The sequence below is a fragment of the Aspergillus fijiensis genome (genome assembly GCF_003184825.1).
Source record: "Aspergillus fijiensis CBS 313.89 unplaced genomic scaffold BO72scaffold_15, whole genome shotgun sequence".
In the NCBI taxonomy this organism is placed as follows: domain Eukaryota; kingdom Fungi; phylum Ascomycota; class Eurotiomycetes; order Eurotiales; family Aspergillaceae; genus Aspergillus; species Aspergillus fijiensis.
In genome coordinates this window covers 138341-158546 of record NW_024468991.1, presented here as the reverse complement: position 1 = coordinate 158546, position 20206 = coordinate 138341, and the positions used below count along the sequence as shown (strand labels likewise).

Below are 20206 nucleotides of genomic sequence, written 5' to 3'. Positions count from 1 at the left end.
GAGCCTAAAGATTTCGACATCACATCGATCACATTACAGCGGCGATACGGCCGACCTCATCATCATCAAGTGGGTTGCCCCTTCAGATTCTCAAGCCGATTCTGGATGGCTTGCGGGTCGTATTGCCCTTCTTCCTCCTTGTATTCCTTCAACACCACCGTGCGCATCAACCGTCGAGGCGCACGGCGGCCCGTGAACAATTCAAATTGGGCGAATCCTTGCTCCGGGAGAACATCCAACCCATCCAATGCCACCCAGCCGCGGTGGGAGAGCGCGCGGATCTGCTTGATTAGCGGAGTGTTGAGGGATTTGTAGGCCAACTAACCAGAAAATGTCAGTTCTGCTTGCGGGATATCGTGTTTGCGCGATTGAATTGCGAGACCAAGACTTACTTCGACAACTACACCACCCGTCGGGCTCTCCAGCCACTGGGACGGGATCTCATTATTGGGCGCCGGTTCCCCTCCGATGCTGTGGGTGGGAATGCAGGAGCAGATGACGGTCGGTTGCTTGTAATTGACAGGCCAGCTGTCTTGTTGCGATCGTAGAACATGAACATGAGGGCGGGTCGTTGACCCGGCTCGGCCGGGCGACCGCAGGTTTTGTTGGTTGTAGTGCCGGGCTAGCTTCTCCGCATTGGCAGCGGTGCGGTTGAACACAAAGATGTTCTGCACCCCCAGATGAATCATGGCGTAGACGGCAGCGCGAGCCATACCACCTGCACCTATAACCAACCCGGTGGACAGAGGTCGAATGGCATTCGCAGGGGATAGGCCTCGTCGGAAGCAGTTACCAATGCCAATCCAGTCAGTGTTATCTCCATGCAAAGCTTTCACGGGGCCCGCGCGGCTCTTGCCCATAAGCAAAGGGGAACCATCGCCATCCAGAGTCTTTTCGTCGCCCTCCCGAATCGGTACCAAGGTGTTCACAGCACCGATGGCGCGGGCGTGAGGAGACATCGAATGGAGGAGGGGAATTACTTCTGTCTTGTACGGCAAGGCGACACTGGTGCCGCCAAAGTGTGGATTGGAGACCAGATCATTCAGTCCACGCAAGGTAGATGACTGGTGGGTTCGGTAGACATGCGGCATGCCACAGAGATTGTATGCCGCGTTGTGCATGATTGGCGACAGACTGTAGGTGACGTTGCCGCCGAACAGAAAGAACTGCATAGGGTCCAGAGTGAAGGAGGAGTAGAGAGCTTCCTGGGCTTCACGCAACGTGATACAGGGAAGCCCGTTGAGTTGTGTTTCAGAGAGAAGAGACTGATGTGTCACAGGCGTCAAGATCGGGTTGAAACAACAAGACAACCGGCCCAGCAGTCCTGAGTTGTATGCTATAAGAGGTAGAGGAGTCGGAAGCAACTTGAAGGAGTCGCGAAACCTTTGAACTGCAAAATTGTCATCTATGGAGGTCGCCGGCTGAGTCAATCGTACTAGATCACAGCCCAGCCGTTTTGCTCGCTCGTAAAGATTCATGTATGTCGGGTCGTCCCACCCCCTCGGCGGAGGCTGAGCCGCAGCATAATGGCCGATCACACGGCTCGAGCCCTTCGACGCGATGATTTGAGACAAGAGGTCGTCGCTATACGACAGGTCGACCGTCACGAATTCCGGAGCCAGGCGCAGCCCATGCTGGATAAGGTTCAAATACTCGTTGGTGGGCCGACGCGAGTGTTCGTTGTGCTCACCGTTCTGGCTACTGAAGCCTACACTACTTTCCACGTGATATACGAGTGGAACGACAGTATTTCGTCGAATGTTTGCGACCGCATGGCTGATCTTGTCGGCGATGCCGGAGTCCACAGCTAGTCGCGAGGAGGGCGGTTCCGTGATGTCAATCTTGAGTTCGAATGCATCAGATGTAGACTCAAGGTCTTCGATGTCCAGGTCCCGCTCCAACAACGAAGAAATCGGCACTGTCACAGCGTAAGTAAACGCCCGCGACTCGATCGCTTGCATGGACAGCGGGAAGGACGCGTTCAGACTGCTCAAGTCATTGGCATCGCCCGTAGCAAACGCAATAAACCGGAGAAAGTCGAGCTGCAATCGTTTCAGAGTCAGGAAGGGCGTGATAGCCTGGAAGCGCTGGTCCAGATCCAGCTCCAACTGAGCGTGGTTACCGTCCTTGGCGGCCGCATGCTCCGCCATGCCTTTCTCCGACACGTTGAAGAACTCCAGGTTGGAACACGCCCGATAGATCGGCCCCGCCAGGCCGAGGAACCGACGGACTTTGTCGACATTCCACGCCTTCAGATAAGACTGGATGCTTTCTGCGTCCCGGAGGAGATAGATCACCGGATGGGTTCTGGCGTACTCACGGAGCAGCATCTGCCCACTGCGCTCCATAGAACCCGGCCCGCAGGCAATCACGCACCCTTCCTGATGGTCTGCCAGCATCGACTCCATCACTCGGGCTTCCTGCTGTCGATAGTCCACCAATTCAAATTCTTTTTTGTACGCCGCGCGCGACCGGCCGGTGACCTGTTGGAAGTACCGGTCCGCGTCGATCAACCTCCGCCCCGACGTGGCTGCCAGTATCACCGCCAAACTGGATTTGCCGGTTCCTCGGATGCCGATCAGCACGATGGATGAGTTCCGCGCGAACTTTCGGGGCACCTGGGTGGCGCTTTCGAAGGCCGTGGGAGACCCTCGGCTAGAGGTAACCCCCCGCAGCGAAGGGGCAAACCAATGTGAGGCCTCTGGGTTGTCTCCGGGGAGGCTGTGTACTCGTTCCCTCGGGGTCTCATCTCCATAGGCTGGATCGACGGATTGGGAGCCACTGGAGACATACGGGCTATGCGACAAACGCCGGTGGTTCTGTGCGATGGGACCATCGAGGTCATCTAGTTTGCGCTTGGGTGGTTTCACGATCACTGACATTATAGCGGTGGCGGGGTTTGATCCGAGTCCACGGGGGAGTTATAACGGGGAAGAGTGGGCGTTATATTGAGGATGTGATCTCTGACGGAGTGGCGCATGACTTGGGAGGATGTGATGCAGGAACCGACAGGGTGTGGGAGGAATAGGACGGGGGGTTTAGGCCATGGGGGGTCGGTGCGAAATGCGAGGAAGATGCGACAGAGGGGTAGACCGGATAGAGTTGTGGTGTATAGGCGAAGGATGAGAAGAATTGGCAATGGTCGCACACAAGCTGGTTTGAAGTTCAGAGGTGAAGAAGGTGAAGAAGAGAAAAGAGAAAAATACCAGGTGGAGGAGGGAGGGAGGGAGAGGTGGGAGAGGAGGAGAAGTGTGTGGGTGAACTGGGTTGGGCTGGGTTGGAGAGAGAGAAAAGATGTGGGGGAAGAAAGAGGCAGGCGGGCGGGCGGGAGCGAGCGAACAGCAAAAGCACCCAAAGAAGCGATCGGTGGAAAAGAAGAGCCCGGCAAAGCGGTTGGAGAACAGCCAAGAAATGCGGAGAAAGGCTCACCCGTTCCTCACTCTATCCACTTCCTGGCTAATCAATTCCCGTTCTCACCGGTGCTATTCTTCATTAATAATTTTCCTTGGTTGACTCGCTTCCTCGCTTCCTCGCGTCCTCGCTTACCCCGTGGGGTCAACAACCAAAGCCTCGGTTGCATCTTGGGTCAAGGCTGGGCCTGGGGCTGAGTGGCCGTCCCATTGATTCAAGTTTCCAGCTCATCAATCATACCATAGGGATTATTGATGGTGGTCGAGGCTTTACCACTATGTAGTTGAAAATTACTCTGCGAGTAAGTGATCTTGTTTGTTTTCTACCGCAAATTGGTCCATGTGCTCTGACCCTGCAGATCATCGCGAACCGAACTGTTATGTTCTTCCGCTGCAAGTCGACCGGGCCGGTGTGCTGACAAGGCATCAAATATCGCTGCCTGGCGTTACCACTTATCGACACACACACACACTGGGCATCATGCATATCCTGCGCGCACCACTCATTAATGTACCCGAGTAATAACTTCCTCCTCTCGGAGTCTAATTGCTAGTGATATTAATGCTCTACCCGAAATCAAACCCCACCACAATAACAGCTGTTCCAACGCATAATCCCAACTCAACATTCCAGGATATGGTATCTACAGCCTCTCCGGCAACCGTGAAAATACATGGCCAAAGATCTCCCGGCTTTTATACAAATTCTCCACCCGCAGCCGTTCATTGTACAAATGTGCGTTGTCGCTCGCCTGTCCACAAGGCAGATTCGCCGCGGGGGCGGAGAACTCCTTCTCCAGGAATCTGATGGTGGGGATCGAGCCACCCTCCCGGATGTAGATGGGACGCACCCGAGTCGGCTGGCTGGGATCAGCCACCTCCGGCGCGGGCTTCGGGGCTGCGGGTTCGTCGGCTGCGAGCGTCGTGGCGCCCGACTTGCTGGTTAGGGTCGAGGAGGTCGGGACCGCGGTGCTCAGCGACGACCGCTTGTGCGCAGACTTGCCGGTCGACGAGATCGTCGTGGACATGATGATGCGATCGATGTGGGAGGCCAGGCTATCCTCCGAGTCCGCCCGCTTGAGGCGCGGGTGCTGCTCCTTGGCGCGCTTCGTCGCCTCGAGGGTGCGTTGAGGGATCGTTTGAATGGGTGGGTATTGGTGTCGCTGGGTAGTGGTGTCCGGAGTCCAGGCGGCCGCGATCGCGTCGGCCAAGGTCTGGAACATCTCGTTGTCCGGATCGCCCAGCCAGGGGTCGGATTTACCCGTGATCTCGACGGTCAGGTCGTTCTGCGACTCCAGACTGTCGAAATGCTCCTGCGCGAAGAGCGTCAGATTGGTCGCCACTTCGTCGGCGGTCTGGTTCGGCACCAATCGGATCGATAAACTGGCCTTGGCCTTGCGAGAGATCGTCGTCGTAGCACTCTTGCTGCTGCCGGGCACCTCGATAGAGTGGATCGTCAGGGAGGGCTCACGCCAGCGGTGCATGAGCGAGTTGATGAACGCATCGCTGTCGGTGATTTCTGGGTGGTGGGGCAGGAGAATATCAGCGATTGCGGTGTACCGCTGCTTCTCCGCCTCGGTGAGGGGAAGAACAGGCTCATGGAACCCTGGCAGGTTGATTCGGCCCTTGGGTCCGACAAAGGTGCTCAGCAGCATGGTGAGATCTTTCAGTGGCTCGTCCAGTAACGAACTTCCGTCGATACCGCTGTGCAGGTCGGGATGGTCGCTCTGCACAACCAGGTTGGCGTTGACCACACCACGCAGCCCATATGTTAAGCAGGGGTTGTAGTCATCAAGCCAGTAACTATTAGCCAAGAGGATCCAGTCCACGGGGCCGATTTGAGGCTTATGCTTGCGGACTGTTTCGTGGAATCCCTGGGATCCCGACTCTTCTTCGCCTTCAATCAGGAAAACCACGTTACAGCGGAGTGCTTTCTGTCGAGCAAGGTCTGCTGCCGCATAAAGCGCCGCTAGAATGGGACCCTTGTTATCCGACACTCCGCGACCATAGAGGAAGCCGTCAATGGAAGTGAGCTGATACGGGTCGGTCTTCCACTTCGCCGCATTCGCATCCGCCCCAACAACATCGTAGTGGCCGTAGAATAAGATTGTTTTATCGACCTGGTCTGGAGATGTAGCATCAAATCGAGCATGCACGATGGGATTTGTGTCGGCTCCCGTGGTCAATAGATTGGTCTTCGCTCCGAGATAGATGCAGTGACGACGAAGGAACGCTGCACCCTGGTTGCATTCAACCGCAAATTTGGGACTGGCTGACACAGTCTTGTAGGCGACAAACTTGGCCAGGGAGTTGACCATTTCATCTGTTCGAAATTAGCTCACGTAGCAAACTACCTCGCCCCAGTCCGCCATGCGGGACGTACCATTATTGATTGGCGGCTTTTCGGCTTGACCTCCCCGAGTCACGTCCGTCACGTCCCAAATGCCGACCGTATTGTCGTTGCCGCCGCTCGCGTAGATGTAGCGATCTTTGTACTGACCAGCAGCAGACGCGAGCATAGTCCCTCCGTGAGCAACCCAGCTGCCGATCTCCTCGAACCGCGAGTTGAATTTCTGCGGCACGCAATCAGTCGACGGTTCCGCAGCATCAAGAGAATTAGTCAGGGGATCGCCTACCTTGATCACACCGTTGGAATCTCCACAGACCGCCACGCCGTGAATAATGTCTACGGCCCACAGATCGCCGGTGTGCATGGCGATGCGTTTGACCAGCTGCCGCGAATCAAGGTTCCAGATGTTGAGCGCACCTCCAGCCAAACCACAGTAGAGGAAGGATCCGTCAACGGCGATGGAGAGAACGGAATCCCCGTTCTGCAGCTTCGCGATCGGGGACGGAACGGCGTTGGCCGAGTTCTGCTCCAAACGCCACAGCTTGACCACCCCATCGCCGGCACCCGTCAGAAGCACCTCTTCCTCTGGAGAAGACTCAATCAAGCCCTTGACCAGAAGCATGGTGTATACGTAGCCGTGGTGGGCAAAGAGCTTATGGTGGTCGCGTTTGAAAGTCAGCACTTGGCCACCCTGCATGACTGAATGAGGTCCCTCGGCGCCTGCGTCCGGCCGCGGCGCACGCGAACCATCCGGACCCCTGGAGTCGAAAAAGCGATGGGTCCGTCGGGACAACTGCGCCGCCGATGACTGTGCTGAAGCTGCATCGACCTGGGAGATGTCGCACCACTGAGGAATTTCAGCAATCAGTAGCCCATGTTGGCTAGGGTGGGCAAGAGACTGACCTGAATGCTGGTGTTCTGAGCACCGCAGTAGATCGTCTTCAAGCTCGACGAATAAGCGACCGCGAAGATATCTCCAACATCGTGGTGGGAGTGGATCGAATACAGCCGGTCGAATGTCCTCGTCGACCATACCTACCGAGGTCAGCAAGCTCCTGGTAGAGAAAACATGGAAGGGTAAAGCACTACATTAACAACAGAATCTCCGCCCGTGGAGAAGAGCAGCTCTCCGTCTTCGGACAAGTAAAGATCAAGGACACTTTCCTGATGAGCGTGCACCGAGAGCACAAGATCATAGGTCTCCAAAGACCAAGCCTAGATTTTGTCTTAGCATTTGTGACAGATAGCAGACCAATCGGTATATTCGGAGACTTGCTCCCACGTACTACAATGTCTCCCCCCTGCAGACCAGCAAAGACACATTCTTTGTCGAGCACGAGGGCCAGAACCGAGCGACTGGCTTGTACGCGGTGGCCGATAGCACCGCATTCGACTGGAGCCGGAAGTTCGGCCTCATCCTGGGCCAGATGGGCCGCCGTCACGGAGCGCGGATCGGACTCCCAGAGCTTGGTCTGATCATCGGTCTCTGATGTACCATCAGACTCGACGAGTACTGTATGATCCATTGCTCCTGGCAATGGAGCTCAAAAAAGTCTTAGCCTTGTTTTTTAACCTTTCTCTTATTTTTTTTTTTTTTTCAAGAACGAGACAAAATAAAAGTTTCTAAAACCAAGATGATTCTGGGGGATCAATGAACGGCTGAATTCACGTGACGTGTGATAAATGATGTGATGGAATGCGGTGAGACGCAGGGCAAAAGCGGTCGATTTTGATCGCGTGAGTGAGTCAGTCGGAGCGAAGTCGGACACACGAATTAGACACGGCCACGACGGAGAGATCAAGGCAGAGAAGTAGTACTCCGTAAACCAGGGGCAATCTTAGTTTTCGGGGCTTCCAGGGATGTATCAGTCGCAGATGTTGCAAGACCGACTTGAAATTGTGAGATTGAGTCCGTGAGGAATGTCGGAGGTTGTTCTTGGCGTTCAAAAGTGGTGAAGAATAAAAAAGCAATAATGAATGGATGATAAATGATGAAATGTTGGCCCCAATGAGGATCGACGGGCGGTGTGGCGGTGTAGAGAGAAGAGAGAGAAGGAGAAGGGAGGACAAGCAAGCATGAGTGTAGACCGCCATTGAGACCGCCATCGATTTCCCCCGCCGTCCAGAATCATTGCCCGCAATCACTCTAAAGAAACCACACCAGACTCACCTCGATGCTCAACAGCGGGAGACTTCCAGCCACAGTTCTCCCTGGTCTTATATCAGCATATAGATCTCTCAAGCATCTCAAATGGGAAGCTACATTGCACAGAGAATGAAAAACTCCTAGGAGAGGACTCACCATGGCTCCCAAACAAGCCTCGCAATCAACGTCTCAGTCGTAGTAGTTGTGGTCGACATGGTAAATGAACCATCCCCTAGGATCCTCGAGTGATATGCGCACAACCTCCCCCTCGAGGGAATCTCCCCATTTCTTATAAAGTCGCCAACGAGATGAATAATGAAAAGGGGGGCGAACGGTTATGAACGGCCACGCAAACCCCACGCCCAGTAGGAGCACAAGGAAAAGGACCAGATGCGTTCTGACGTACGTTGCGGTATGTACGTACAGTACACTCCTACATCTCAGGCAGCCCTCTTCCTCGCCTGAAGATGCAGACGAAAGAAGACGATCAAACAGCGCAGGAAGCCCACTGTCGGATTCCGATAATAATCTTCCGGCCAGTCATGTGCGAATATCTCGCTGCCGCGTCCTGCAATGGAACAATGAACTCGCAGGAGTATAGACCCGAATCAAGGTCGATTTCCAGGATTGGCCACGTCATTCCCGTGGTTTCCCCCCTGAATAAGACTGTTCCGGGAGATTTGGTATCTTTGACGACAAAGGCGATCTATCTATTCTCCATGGTTTGCGATCGTTGTTGGTTCCGGACCTTGAGGGTCACCAGTGTGCCAGTGGGATCTTGTTGGGCGTCGTTGGGACGGTTTGTATGCATCACGAGTCGTTACATGGGCATTTTACTTAAGACGGCATTGTCAGGAGAAATCGACGCCCACTCTTGAGTCCGTTTCGAATCGGCCCAACGGCTCCCAATCTGGAGGGTAGGCGGGTAGCCGATTGACTTGAGATAGCGAACAGCAGGGATGTAGAATGAGCAAGTGGGTAGCGTACACTTAGGGTATGAGCACAAACACTGCGTTCCTTTTCAACAATTGGGACGATGGCGCATCTGGGAGCGCGTCAGACTGAAGCATTAACTTCGGCCGTAAATCTGAAGGTGGCCGGTTCAAGCCCGGCTCGTCCCATTCTTCTTTTTTTCGTCCCCCTTCGGGCCTCCCACCCCATTACACTTTAAATTACAACTTGAAGAACGTTCAAACATATATGGAAGTTTTCCAGCTTGAACTATAACTAGTAAGACTCGTCAATAATACTTTCTCGGTTGATCACTATCAATATATCATACTGGCTCTTTATCAGTTGTAGGGATTTCTTCTCCCACAAGACCACTCCGAAAGTATATCCCGCTCCCGTCCAATGCCACATAACTACACAATGCTGGCCAAAGTCCATGTTGCCAGCAATTTTACGTCTTGATTGAAGGCCCAGAGACAGAAAACATGGCTTAAGTACCTGCATCCTACTTTCAAGAGTGTCTCAACAAGAAACAGAGTTTCAAATGACCGACCGTCGAGTTTCTAGCATATTTTCATTTATCTGAGCCGTAAAATATCTGACCAGCGATAGCATCCAACACCCCTCAAAGCTGCGCAACCTCCACCCTCCGCCCAATCTCATCGAACCGAATCTGCTTACCCGTCACCAACGCCTCCTGCAGATACGCCCCGATCTCGACAGCCTTAACAGCATTCCCCAGCCTCACCGGCAGGGGCGTCCCCTCCAAACACGCCGCCGTGAACTCATTCGCCTCGCGCACGAACGCCTCGCCGAAACGGCCAACGAAATTGGGGGGCACCTCGCGCGTGATGCCGCCGGAGTGGTAGTAGTTCACAAAGTCCCGCTGCGGGTTGATGTTGACGGACAGCTTGCCCTCGGTGCCGATGACCTCGGTGGTGTCCTCCTGGCCGTGCGGCATCATGCGCGAGCAGTAGTAGTAGGCGATCTTGCCGCCCCAGAACTCAACGATGCCGACGGCGTTGTCGTAGTCGTTGTACTGTTTCAGCTCCGGCTGCACGGCCGTGACCCCGTGCGCCGAGATGCTCTTCGGGATCGAGTCCTCCCCCAAAAACCACAGGGTCAGGTCGATGTCGTGCACGGACATGTCCACGAACACCCCGCCGGACCAGGCGGCGTAGGCGACGTAGAACCCGGACGGGTCGTACTTGTCGCACGTCTGGCTGCGCAGGATCGACGGCCGCCCGATCAGCCCCTGTGTGATCTTGGAGTGCACTTCGCGGTAGGAGGTGTCGAAGCGGCGCGAGAAGCCGCACATGACTTTGAGGTGCGGCTTGGTTTTGGCTTTTTGGACGACGGCTTTGCACTGTTTTGTTCGGAGGTGGTTAGTTGGTGGTGGAAGAGGAGAGGGAGGGTGGCTAGGGCAAGAACATACTACTTCAACGCTCGTCGAGAGAGGCTTCTCACACAGAACGTGCAGGTCACGGTCAATCGCTTTCATGGTCTCCTCGGCGTGCACGGAGGTGGCCGTGCCGATGACCACGGCCTGTAGGCCCGCATGCTCGAGCATCTTGTCGTAGTCATCATACAATGTGACGCCGTAGGGCTCGAGGTGCTGTCTGCCCCAGGTGATCTCCGCAGGATCCGGCGAGAAGGCGGCTACCAGGTCCGCGCGGGGGGTCTGGTGCAGGAAGTTGTTTACGTGGATCTTGCCTACGCGGCCGAGGCCGGCCATGCCGACTTTGAGCTTTTGAATGGGCATGATTGTTGTATGTGGTGTGATGTGGAAGAGCAAAAGAAGAAGAGAAAGAGAGAGCGAGCTGTAGGTGATTAGGTGTTGTTGGATTGAGCTTGCTGCTATGCTGATGTCTGTCGTGAGGGTGTCTAGGTATTTATGTATGTTGACACAAACGATTTCCCCTCTCTGGAACGTCGCTGGCAGACCCACCGCCCCAAAGGGAAAAGTTCCTCCATCTGTATATCGTAGTCAAAAAGCAGATGTAGTTTCATGTCGAGTTGAGAATATCGGAGAACTTGTCGAGAAATGCGGAGAGAGAGGGTCCACTGCTGCAAGAATGCGGAGTAAAAGACGGGCCAAGTTGCCTGCCGAGACGGAAAGACTTGCCCGTCTCTACAGGTTCTCCGACTGACATCTGTGATTGGTCAAATGGGCTGCCTGCGACCGTGAGGGCAAGTCTTTCCTCAGTCACGTTATCTTGTGTATAGTACAGAGATTCGAGTGATCGGAAATTGATCTGCAAGGTTTCGAGAGCAGTTTATTACCATCTTGAGACGTTAGATCTGGAAAAATGCGGGGTAACATTATCCGTAGGAAGAGACTTGTACCATGATGGAGTTTCCCATGGAGGTAGTTTTGTCTTCGAAACAGAGGAGCCATGTTAAGTTGCGTCTACATCTTGAGCAAGCTCATGTCTCTACACTTTCCCGTTTCTGAAGAATTCTTGATCGTGTTATCGATTTCATTCTTTGGGACATATGACTACCGCGGAGCCTGCCATCGCTTATTTAATCACTTGACTTGTGCAGATTGGTATTTATGGGCAATCCAACTCCATCTCATAGCCTTAACTACCAAGCCATGCCCTATTTTTTATTCGGATTCTCGAAGTGGCGCTTAAGTGGCTGCCAGCTGTGCTCATTGTATTCCTCCTGCACCTTCTGACAAGTCTTCAGCCCCCACTCGGAGACACCCACCATCAGACAGCTGCACCCATCGAATTAGCACTCAGTCCACAAAGAGAGACACGGGAAAGACTGACCTCTCAAACATGAACGCCATACTTCCATCACCAACCTTTGTTGGCTTGAGCTCCGCATTACTCGCGCCCTCGAAGGCATCTGCATCCGGCCCGTGCGCACTCATCACATTGTGCAAGCTAGCCCCCGCAGGCTGGAACCCACCTCCCGTCTTGGCATCGTAGTTCCCCGTGATCAACCCCATAAATTCGGACATGGTGTTGCGGTGGTACCAGGGCGGGCGGAAGGTATTCTCTTGCACCAGCCAGCGGGGCGGGAAGATGACAAAGTCGGCGATGGCGGTGCCCGCGTGGTCCGATGGGCCGGTCAGAACGGTGAAGATGGACGGGTCCGGGTGGTCGAATGAGATGGAACCGATCGTGTTGAAGCGCCCGAGGTCGTACTTGTAGGGGTAGTAGTTACCGTGCCAGGCGACGATGTCGAAGGGGGTGTGCTGCTGCCGGGCGGAGTAGAGCTTGTTGGCAAACTTGCTGTACAACCGGTACTCGGAGGGTTCCTCTTCGTCGTCGAAGGCCGCTACGGGCGCCTGGAAGTCGCGGGCATTGGCGAGACAGTTGGAGCCGATCGGGCCGAGCTCGGGGAGCTGGTAGTGGCCTTGGTAGAGCTCGCAGATGTATCCTCGCACTGGACCGGCGGGGAGAGTAACGCGATATCTATCCAAGTCTTTGTCAGATACTCACTTGATGGCCAAGGATGATAGGGGAAGGCTTCATACCGCACGCCCCGGGGAATCACGCAAATCTCGTTCGGACGGACCACCAGTCGCCCCAATTCAGTCTGAATGTCCAGCACGCCGTGCTGAGGCACGATCAGAAAGTCGCCGTCAGCCGAGTAGAAAGCTTCCTTCCCCATATCCTTGCCCGCCGCATAAAGGATGATCCCCAGACCATGTTTCAAGGTGGGGTCACCAGCTCCAGCAACAAGGTGCAGACCGTGGACCCAATCGACAGTCTCATCTAGATCGAAAGGATCCCATCGCAGTTGGTTAGGAATGTGGTGGAGCTGGTGTGTTTCAGTGGTCATGCGAGTGTGATAAGAATCCTCTTCCTCGGCGACAAAATTCTGGTGGGCAGCTGCGGGGAGAATGCGATAGACCCATGTTTGTCGGTTCTCGTGTCTGGGGGCGGTGAAAGCTGTACCGGACAGCTTCTCTGCGTACAAGCCATAGGGGGCTTTCTGAGGGGAATTTTGCCCTACTGGAAGAGCGCCTTCGACAGCTTCGGTCCTATGAGAGGAGAGTCGTCAGTCAGTCCGCCAGATAGCCGGGTAAAAAGACCGTACTCATGGTAAGAGTCGAAGCCCGTCTGGTAGGAATACGGATCGGGATGGGAGAACTTTGTCACTGGCATATTGTTGAGTGATTTGAAAGTAGGATACGTTATGAGGATGTGATCGAGGGGTGATATAGAGATTATACAGAAAGGCAAAGTTCAGACATCAGAGATCAAAGATAAAACATGCGCAGCAATGCTGAGGATTAATGGTTAAAAAGAGCTGCCCCTCCAGCTCACATGCCGGATGATATAATGGTGGAACGCGACAATCGCGGGACTGCGGAGTCGCTTTGCGGGGGAAACTCGCGGAATTGCTGTTGGCGGGGAAGACCCAGTGCGGCCACATTCCGTTGACTGCGAAGTGCATGAAAGAGTGTGAGATGACAATCCCAGCAAATGCTTCTCAAATCCCAATGAGAAGCATCAGCCTCCGGGGATGGCCTTATGCTCAGAATACTTCATAGTTCTAAACATCGCAGAGTCATCACTTTAGAGGGTGGCCTGCTGAACTGAAGCTTCCCGGACGGAAGTGTTCCGCGGTCTCTTTCTCCCAACCGACAACCGTCCTTTTCCGCGGATTGCCGCATGTTTCCAGAACAGGCGCATTGTAAAAGATTGCCGAGCGACGCATTGAGCTCGCGCGCAGCAGGATGGTCAACTGAACACCTTACAGCTTATATGAATGGCAAAGATGATAACGAAAGTACACCCTCAAACATAAAAGTCAAAGTCAAACAGAAATGTCGTCCCTGAATCCTTGCGTCTTAGCCGAACCAACTCTGCGGTTCTATGTATCGAACCCCAAACACACGGCTCCAGAAACACCTAAAAGCAGCTCTCGCCCCGATAGCCGTGCCCAGACACCGGCTGGCCAATTGAGCAGATATACGAATTGTCCTTCAGCCTGAACGATACAACCGTGGTCATGTTTCTACGCCCTGAGAACCAGCAATACGTAGTCGGATCGCGCATGATATATGAGATTGTGAACAGGCAGTCCGTGGTTCTATCGCAACGTAAGGGAACAGTCATCCCGGAGAAGGTAACCGGGCTTTGTAGTACCTGCGATCATTGTATCCAAGTTACTCTCAAATCTACCCCTAACGCCCAATCTAGACAGAGAACTATTTTTCTGCACTGTCGCGACCGCGCTCTACAATCCTGTAGGCAACAATGGAATCCGTACCTAACTCCTCACTCGGGGTCTCATCGTCACGGCTTGCACTCATCGACCGATTCCCACCAACCACTTACAAAGGCGTGAAAGACCTGAACAAGCTCATCGTGGCTCGACGCGACCAGCTGTATGAGGAAGTCGAAAGCGCCAGTCAATACCTCTCGTTCAAGGATGTGTCACCCCAACAATTCAACCATATTGTGGAACGGGAGGAAGGACCGAGCAGTCACGTTCGCCTGTATTATTTCCTCGATATCGAAACCTTGATCGTCAGAATCCCCGCACGAGAGACTGAAACGGCTCATCTCAGCTTCAGTAACATGGTCGTATGTGCCTCGTACAAGATGGGCCTGGGTCGCAGAGAGTCCTGCCCCCTTGGTGCCACAGCATTCTGGAGGCCTACGGGTGAGGCCGACTCTTCATTCACGAACTTACGCAGTCGACCATCACGCCAATGGCCAATCTAGGTTAGTGAAGCGGCAGTACGATCCTCGGACTCGATGCTGCGACTCCGAGCCGCTGCCGCGTAGTGGGCTGCCCACTCTGCTGGCGAAGTGAAGCTTTTTCTTCTCATTGAGGTCAACCGGGAGACCAAGGAGGTCATAGTCGAGCAGCATGTGCCCATGCGGTGGGACTACCATAACACGCGTTTGCACTCGCGCAGTGGTGCTGGCCCAGTGTGGAATGCCAGCAGAGTGTCGACAGTTACGATCCGGACTCAAGGAATTGACTCTCCCACAATACAAGGAAGACCACCTGTTCTGGAGTGTGAAAGTGTTTTTGGAAGGGCACCAAATCCGCCGCTCGAAAAGGACATCGTGCTATCAGAGAAAGAAGTCTTGGAATGGGCGGCGCTCTTCCGCGACTGAACAAGAGCATGATATCACGACTGATGATATTGAAGTTTGCGAAACAGCATTGATCACTTCTCCAGGGATACTCTGTGGATTCGGGTGGGATTCCGAGATGTGATTTGAACTTGTTTTTTAAGCTCGTTCGGGCCTTTAGGGTGTCGGGATAGTTTTAGAGAAGTGCGAAGATAGCGAGTCGCATGAAGCTCTAGGCGGAATGAAAAGAGCAAAATTGAACCATATGCAATAGTTGTGGAATTAATGCTTTTCCAATACACTATAGCGTCCGTCTCTTGTAATGCATAAAGCAAAAGTGGCTTTTGACCGCCCTATAGACCGCCTGACCGGGCAGAACGCTCGCGACCTCGCAACGAAAAGCACGGACTTAAGCGGATTTAAGAAGTAACAGTCTAGAAAAATCGGCTTGCGAAACTGTTCACTTTTGGGCGGTGGCGGAATAGGACCCTCCGCAGTTTAGTTTCTGACCGCCACTCAGACCGCCTGATCCGGCAGAATGCATTGGACCTCGCGACGAAAACCACGGAATTAAGAGGATTTAAGAAGTAACAGTCCAGAAGAATCGGCTCCCGAAACTGTTCATTCTGGGCGGTGGCAGAAAAGGACTCCTGCCCGCGCCTGCGCATGGCGGTAGAAACTCATAAGTTAATGGCAATGACAAGGCATCCATAGATAAGGAGTGTATCAAATTAGGGGAGTAGTTTCACCTGAGTTGTATCTTGGTCAATGATTCTCTTTGCTACTAGCATCATTCTTATATCTCTGATCTATCACCTCCGAAGGTAGGAAGCAATGGCTGTTACAGGCCGATCACATGCGCGTGCCTGGATTAGATCGATCTACTGATCTTCCGCGTCGGCGCATCCGCTTCCTTCCAACTCTCCGCGGTGACTGCCACCCCCGGCCTCACTTGTCGCACATTCTGGGGGTTGCAGGCTCTGCACAACTCTTCTTCCCCCAAGGACTATGAAGATGACTTTGGGTTCTTGGTTACGAAGGCGTCCTAGGTTGCTTTGGGACTTCTCCGCTTCGAACTCCGTTGGCTAGTAACACCTCCTGGTCTTCCAGTCTTGGTGAATTCACTAATCTGTGTTAATTGTAAGTGAGAGATTCTCAGCTCAAGGTACACGTTTACTGACCTGCTCACCTCATTACTACCAGATTTGTGCCTTTCTCCTTCAAAACCTCTACCTGACGCTTAACACTACACCCTGACTTTCATAACCACACTTTCCTACCTTACCAACCTTCCATTACCAGCTACCATTCCGCCTCTCGCTACACAACTCCGTCAACACAAGCAAGCGCAACGTACTCACGATGACGATGTCTGTCTCCTCTACTCCAAAAACCAAACGCGTCGAATTCGCCGAACCTCTCACCTCCTCTCCCCACCGATCCTACACCAACGCGACCACCAGCAATAATGTGACCGAAGGGACCCCCCACCCTGACACAAAGGACAGTGCAATAGTTAAGGACATGGCCTATTGTGCGTCTGACCTTCTCTACGCTCTTCACGAAAAAACCGTGGATGACATCCTTTCCGATGAAGTCGGCCAACATTCCTCGCGGTTCGACGACTACAGTCAAACTTCCGTCCACAATCATACCCCGGACTACAGTCGTAGCCCCGACTGGTCGCATGCGACGCAGCGACAGTCGCCGACAACGCGGCAGCTTAGCTCACCAAACTGGGCGCTCGGCAAGGGGATCATACCTTATCACGGGCCAGACTCTGATTCGGGAGATGACTGCACGTCCGAGTCAGGATCTGCGGTGAGCTCTGAACTTGGGTTCGGGTCTGTAGCACAATCTCGACCCGAATCGAAATCTAAATCAAGTGCGGAGCTCCATAATTCCGAGCAGCACCCCCTACACGCCGATATCGAATCCATAGACCTTCTAAAGTCACCTTCACCGTCAGTTTCACCGGAGCCCGGGTCCTACTCTACTGCGCGCGAGCACACGGGGAGCCAAGATGCGTATGACGATACTAGCGAGTTCGAATTCGACTCTGAGTGGGAGGAAGATTACGACCAGTTTCCATCCGTGAGCCGGCCGCAGGTGAGGGAGCTTGGTTTCGCACTGTGTACGAGCGACTTCATGCGCAAAGGCATTTATCCAGTGAGGAGATCGGAGAAACGCGCATTCGTCGATTATGCCTCGCAGAAGGCGGTGGAAATCGGGATGACGGAGGATGAATTTGAACGGATGATGAGGGCTTTAAGAGGGGTCTATCTGCTTCAGTGGGGTGAGAACAAGGGTAATGACTCAAAGGTGAACCCGGAATCAGGATCCAAGCCAGACTCTGATCGTGGACCAGAGAGAGGTTCGGTCAGCCCAAAGCACCCATCAGCTGTGACGAGCGAGAACCAGCAAGCGGCATCGGGACGTAAGTCTGTTGAGTCACTCCCAGATGCCAATCTCGCAGATGACCAGGGAGAGGACGTGATTGCTGGGACCAAACAGGACGAACCGAAACCAAAAGACATGGAAGCGTCAGTGTCTGAATCACTTCAGAGGTTGGACTTTGCATCAGCAGATGAGTCAGGGAAAGGCTCCGCGACGTCGCTTGATAAAGCAGGCCCTGCATCGCCCAATGGGAAGATTATGGCAACACCAATTGATGTTGACCTAGCAGTAGCATCCCCGGCCACAAGCAAGTCTCCCAAGATGGGCACCGAACAGATCGACCAGAAAGAACAGCCGAGCGGTAAGGGCCTTGAAGAGAAATCAACAAAGAAGTTGAAGATGCCTGTCGATGACTCATCTTATGGTGGAAGGAAACGGAAGCAAGGCGAGAGCCATCTGCCTTCCAAGGACCAGCCAGGCAATGCAAGTCATTCCGAGAAGTCTAAAAGAAGGAAGAAAACACGCTCCTCGTCTGAAGGTCATACCTCTTTGGATCGAGCTTCAACGCCATCCGTGCAGCTGGATAGAGATGTGCAACCTCAGAAGAAGCAGTTGGAGAAGGCGGCAAAGGAGAAGGTAACGAGCTCAGGAAAGACAAAATCTCTGCAGAGCAAGAAGGCCTACAAACTTGCAGATGATGGCATCGAATGTGTCGGACAGTTGACCGCCGAGCCACAGCGAAGTCCCAGAATGGTTGGTACGACCCAACAGCTCAAGAAAACCATCATTCCTGCCAATTCATGGGAATCGAAGAACGCCAGCGAGAGTGTCATACCCGAAAAGTCTACAAATCAGCAGCCAATCCAGATTGCCAGATCCTCGAACTCGAACCAGTCCAGCGGCACCCACAAGGCCGGAGGTTCAAAAGTCACTGCAAGACCTGCGCAAGCAAGGGAATCTGAGAAACGCGGCAACCTTAAGAAGGTCGGCTTAACAAAGGGACATTCGAACAACCATGATACCGCCGAGCTTATTGATTTGACGAAGCCCGAGAAAGGTAAACATGCCAACAAGGCAAAAGATCCCAATTTTCACAAGCCTGGAACGCCCGCGATGACCAAAGGGTCTGACCTAGCCGAACTTAAAGGGCAAATCTCGGATATTCAAGCTCAGATCCGGCATCAAGGCTTGCTCAAAGCGAAGCAGGCGGAAACAAGACGGGCGAACCCGAACAAATCAGCGAAAGGCCGACCAGCCAAGAAGTCTACTCGTGCAGAACATTCGGATTTTTCGACACCGATGAATCGCAAAGTCCAACCACCAGCGATGAGGTACGGTCCATATTCTTCAGTGTAGGGCAACCAGCCACCATGACTGGCTCAATCCGTGGTTCTACCGCTGCTCTACCTTCTGACCTAATTTTGTCTGATTGCTCCGAGCTGAGCGATGCTCCGAGTGACCTCCCTGACTCGTATCCTTCAACACCGCCGCCTGCGTCATCCTCAATTGCGCTAGTAACGAATGTATCTGCTTTCTCTGAGCCCGAAACCTCAGTCGATGCGACCATGAATAATGATAATGGACCAACCCTTACCTCCCAACCACCACGATTATCTCAAGCACCAAGAATATCTCGCTTCTTTCCCCAACCTTTGATTGATCCGTCCTCCTGTCTCCCATTTCAGCCTATCTCCGCCCCGACATTCGGTCTGGTCCAGGAACAGCTCGCTCACGATCCCTTTCGCCTCCTCATCGCTACCATATTTCTTAATCGTACCCGCGGTCATGTCGCCCTCCCCGTCCTCTTCCGCGTTTTTGACATATACCCCTCCATCTCGGCCTTTGCGACTGCAGACCCGACCGAGCTGACAGAGCTAATCCGTTGTCTCGGCTTCCAACACCAACGCGCTAAGAAATGTATTGCCCTCGCACAGACTTGGCTTGCTCGGCCTCCTGCCCGTGGTAGTCGGTACCGTAGACTCCACTACCCGAACCTGAACGACGGTCGTAACGTCCGCCGCGATGAGTGTTTAGGTGATGAGGATGAACGTGTGGGGTGGGAAATCGCGCATCTTCCTGGTGTAGGTGCTTATTCCTTGGATAGTTGGAGGATCTTTTGTCGAGATGAATTGAGGGGCGTTGGTAGAGCGATGACAACGACTGGATCAAGTACTGTTGCTGAAGGTGCGGACCCAAATGGGAATGTTAGTGTGGGAAGTGGAAACGCAGCAGGTGATACTGCGGAGGAGGTAGAGTTTATGCCCGAGTGGAAGAAGGTGTTGCCTCAAGATAAAGAGCTACGAGCCTACCTAACTTGGATGTGGTTGAAGGAAGGGTATGTCTGGGACTGGCTTACAGGGGAGAGAACGGTGGCCGGGGAGAAGGTGATGAGAGCTGCCAAGAAAGGTGGAATTGCGAGGGAAGTGGGAGATGGGAACTGGATGCTGGAGACATCGCCGGTCAAGAAGGCTATGAATGGGTTTACCATGGGTGGTTAGATGTCTCTTAGTAGCATCGGTGTATGCTCTTTCACACTACCTCTTCAGGTCTAAGGTTTAGGTAATGGAAACTGGCCTGCGTTCCTTCTGTTGAATGCATGCGAGTAAGAGCCCTGTAAGCTGTCGAACATGGTCTGGTCTGGTCTGACGAGAAGAATTGCCCGTCCACCTGAGCTTGAAAGGACGTCAACTCTGGATACCTTTTCTGGTCAATTGTTCCATACACCTCAGCTGACTTGAGGCATAATAGACCTGTCCTGTAAGTTTTCACAAGTGTCAGCCCCCAATGCTTTATGCGTCCCAGCTATCATGAACAGTCAAGTAACAATGGCTTTGTCGTAGCATCGACACCATGAACTCCAACAAAGACATTCACACCATCGCAGCACAAACAAAGA

At 53.5% G+C, this 20206-nt stretch overlaps 7 protein-coding genes and 1 non-coding gene across 8 annotated transcripts; 4 read left to right on the top strand and 4 right to left on the bottom strand.

Annotated features, from left to right (window-relative positions):
* Positions 1–22: 22 nt before the first annotated feature.
* BO72DRAFT_400857 (putative quinate pathway repressor protein QutR) lies at positions 23–3277 on the bottom strand. Its single transcript, XM_040942162.1, has 2 exons — positions 393–3277; positions 23–320 (listed from the first exon to the last, which is right to left on the bottom strand). Exons 1-2 carry the CDS (start codon positions 2880–2882, stop codon positions 66–68), a joined length of 2745 nt encoding a protein of 914 aa, XP_040802843.1. The 5' UTR covers positions 2883–3277; the 3' UTR covers positions 23–65.
* Positions 3278–3874: 597 nt separating this feature from the next.
* Positions 3875–7465, bottom strand: BO72DRAFT_58534 (glutamine amidotransferase subunit DUG2). The gene is made up of 7 exons (XM_040950549.1): positions 7391–7465; positions 7047–7303; positions 6850–6975; positions 6664–6795; positions 6047–6607; positions 5794–5983; positions 3875–5733 (listed from the first exon to the last, which is right to left on the bottom strand). Exons 2-7 carry the CDS (start codon positions 7284–7286, stop codon positions 4055–4057), a joined length of 2928 nt encoding a protein of 975 aa, XP_040802842.1. The 5' UTR covers positions 7287–7303; positions 7391–7465; the 3' UTR covers positions 3875–4054.
* Positions 7466–8936: 1471 nt separating this feature from the next.
* BO72DRAFT_t92 lies at positions 8937–9027 on the top strand. Its single transcript has one exon. It is a non-coding gene; the product is annotated as a tRNA-Phe (tRNA).
* A 455-nt stretch (positions 9028–9482) lies between these two features.
* On the bottom strand, positions 9483–10855 carry BO72DRAFT_425773 (putative NAD binding Rossmann fold oxidoreductase; the record flags this gene model as incomplete). The annotated part of the gene is made up of 2 exons (XM_040942920.1): positions 10293–10855; positions 9483–10223 (listed from the first exon to the last, which is right to left on the bottom strand). The coding sequence occupies exons 1-2, from the start codon at positions 10617–10619 to the stop codon at positions 9483–9485; spliced, it is 1068 nt and encodes a 355-aa protein (XP_040802841.1). The 5' UTR covers positions 10620–10855.
* A 475-nt stretch (positions 10856–11330) lies between these two features.
* On the bottom strand, positions 11331–13130 carry hmgA (putative homogentisate 1,2-dioxygenase (HmgA)). The gene is made up of 4 exons (XM_040950029.1): positions 12917–13130; positions 12351–12860; positions 11638–12288; positions 11331–11582 (listed from the first exon to the last, which is right to left on the bottom strand). Exons 1-4 carry the CDS (start codon positions 12982–12984, stop codon positions 11462–11464), a joined length of 1350 nt encoding a protein of 449 aa, XP_040802840.1. The 5' UTR covers positions 12985–13130; the 3' UTR covers positions 11331–11461.
* A 952-nt stretch (positions 13131–14082) lies between these two features.
* BO72DRAFT_494668 (uncharacterized protein) lies at positions 14083–15962 on the top strand (the record flags this gene model as incomplete). The annotated part of the gene is made up of 2 exons (XM_040948484.1): positions 14083–14412; positions 15789–15962. 2 exons carry the CDS (start codon positions 14083–14085, stop codon positions 15960–15962), a joined length of 504 nt encoding a protein of 167 aa, XP_040802839.1.
* A 170-nt stretch (positions 15963–16132) lies between these two features.
* Positions 16133–18793, top strand: BO72DRAFT_58486 (uncharacterized protein). Its single transcript, XM_040950548.1, has one exon. It carries the CDS (start codon positions 16276–16278, stop codon positions 18664–18666), a length of 2391 nt encoding a protein of 796 aa, XP_040802838.1. The 5' UTR covers positions 16133–16275; the 3' UTR covers positions 18667–18793.
* BO72DRAFT_467291 (putative 5-Methylcytosine G/T mismatch-specific DNA glycosylase) lies at positions 18681–19808 on the top strand (the record flags this gene model as incomplete). Its single annotated transcript, XM_040946827.1, has 3 exons — positions 18681–18699; positions 18931–19452; positions 19540–19808. 3 exons carry the CDS (start codon positions 18681–18683, stop codon positions 19806–19808), a joined length of 810 nt encoding a protein of 269 aa, XP_040802837.1.
* Between the last annotated feature and the right edge of the window lie 398 nt (positions 19809–20206).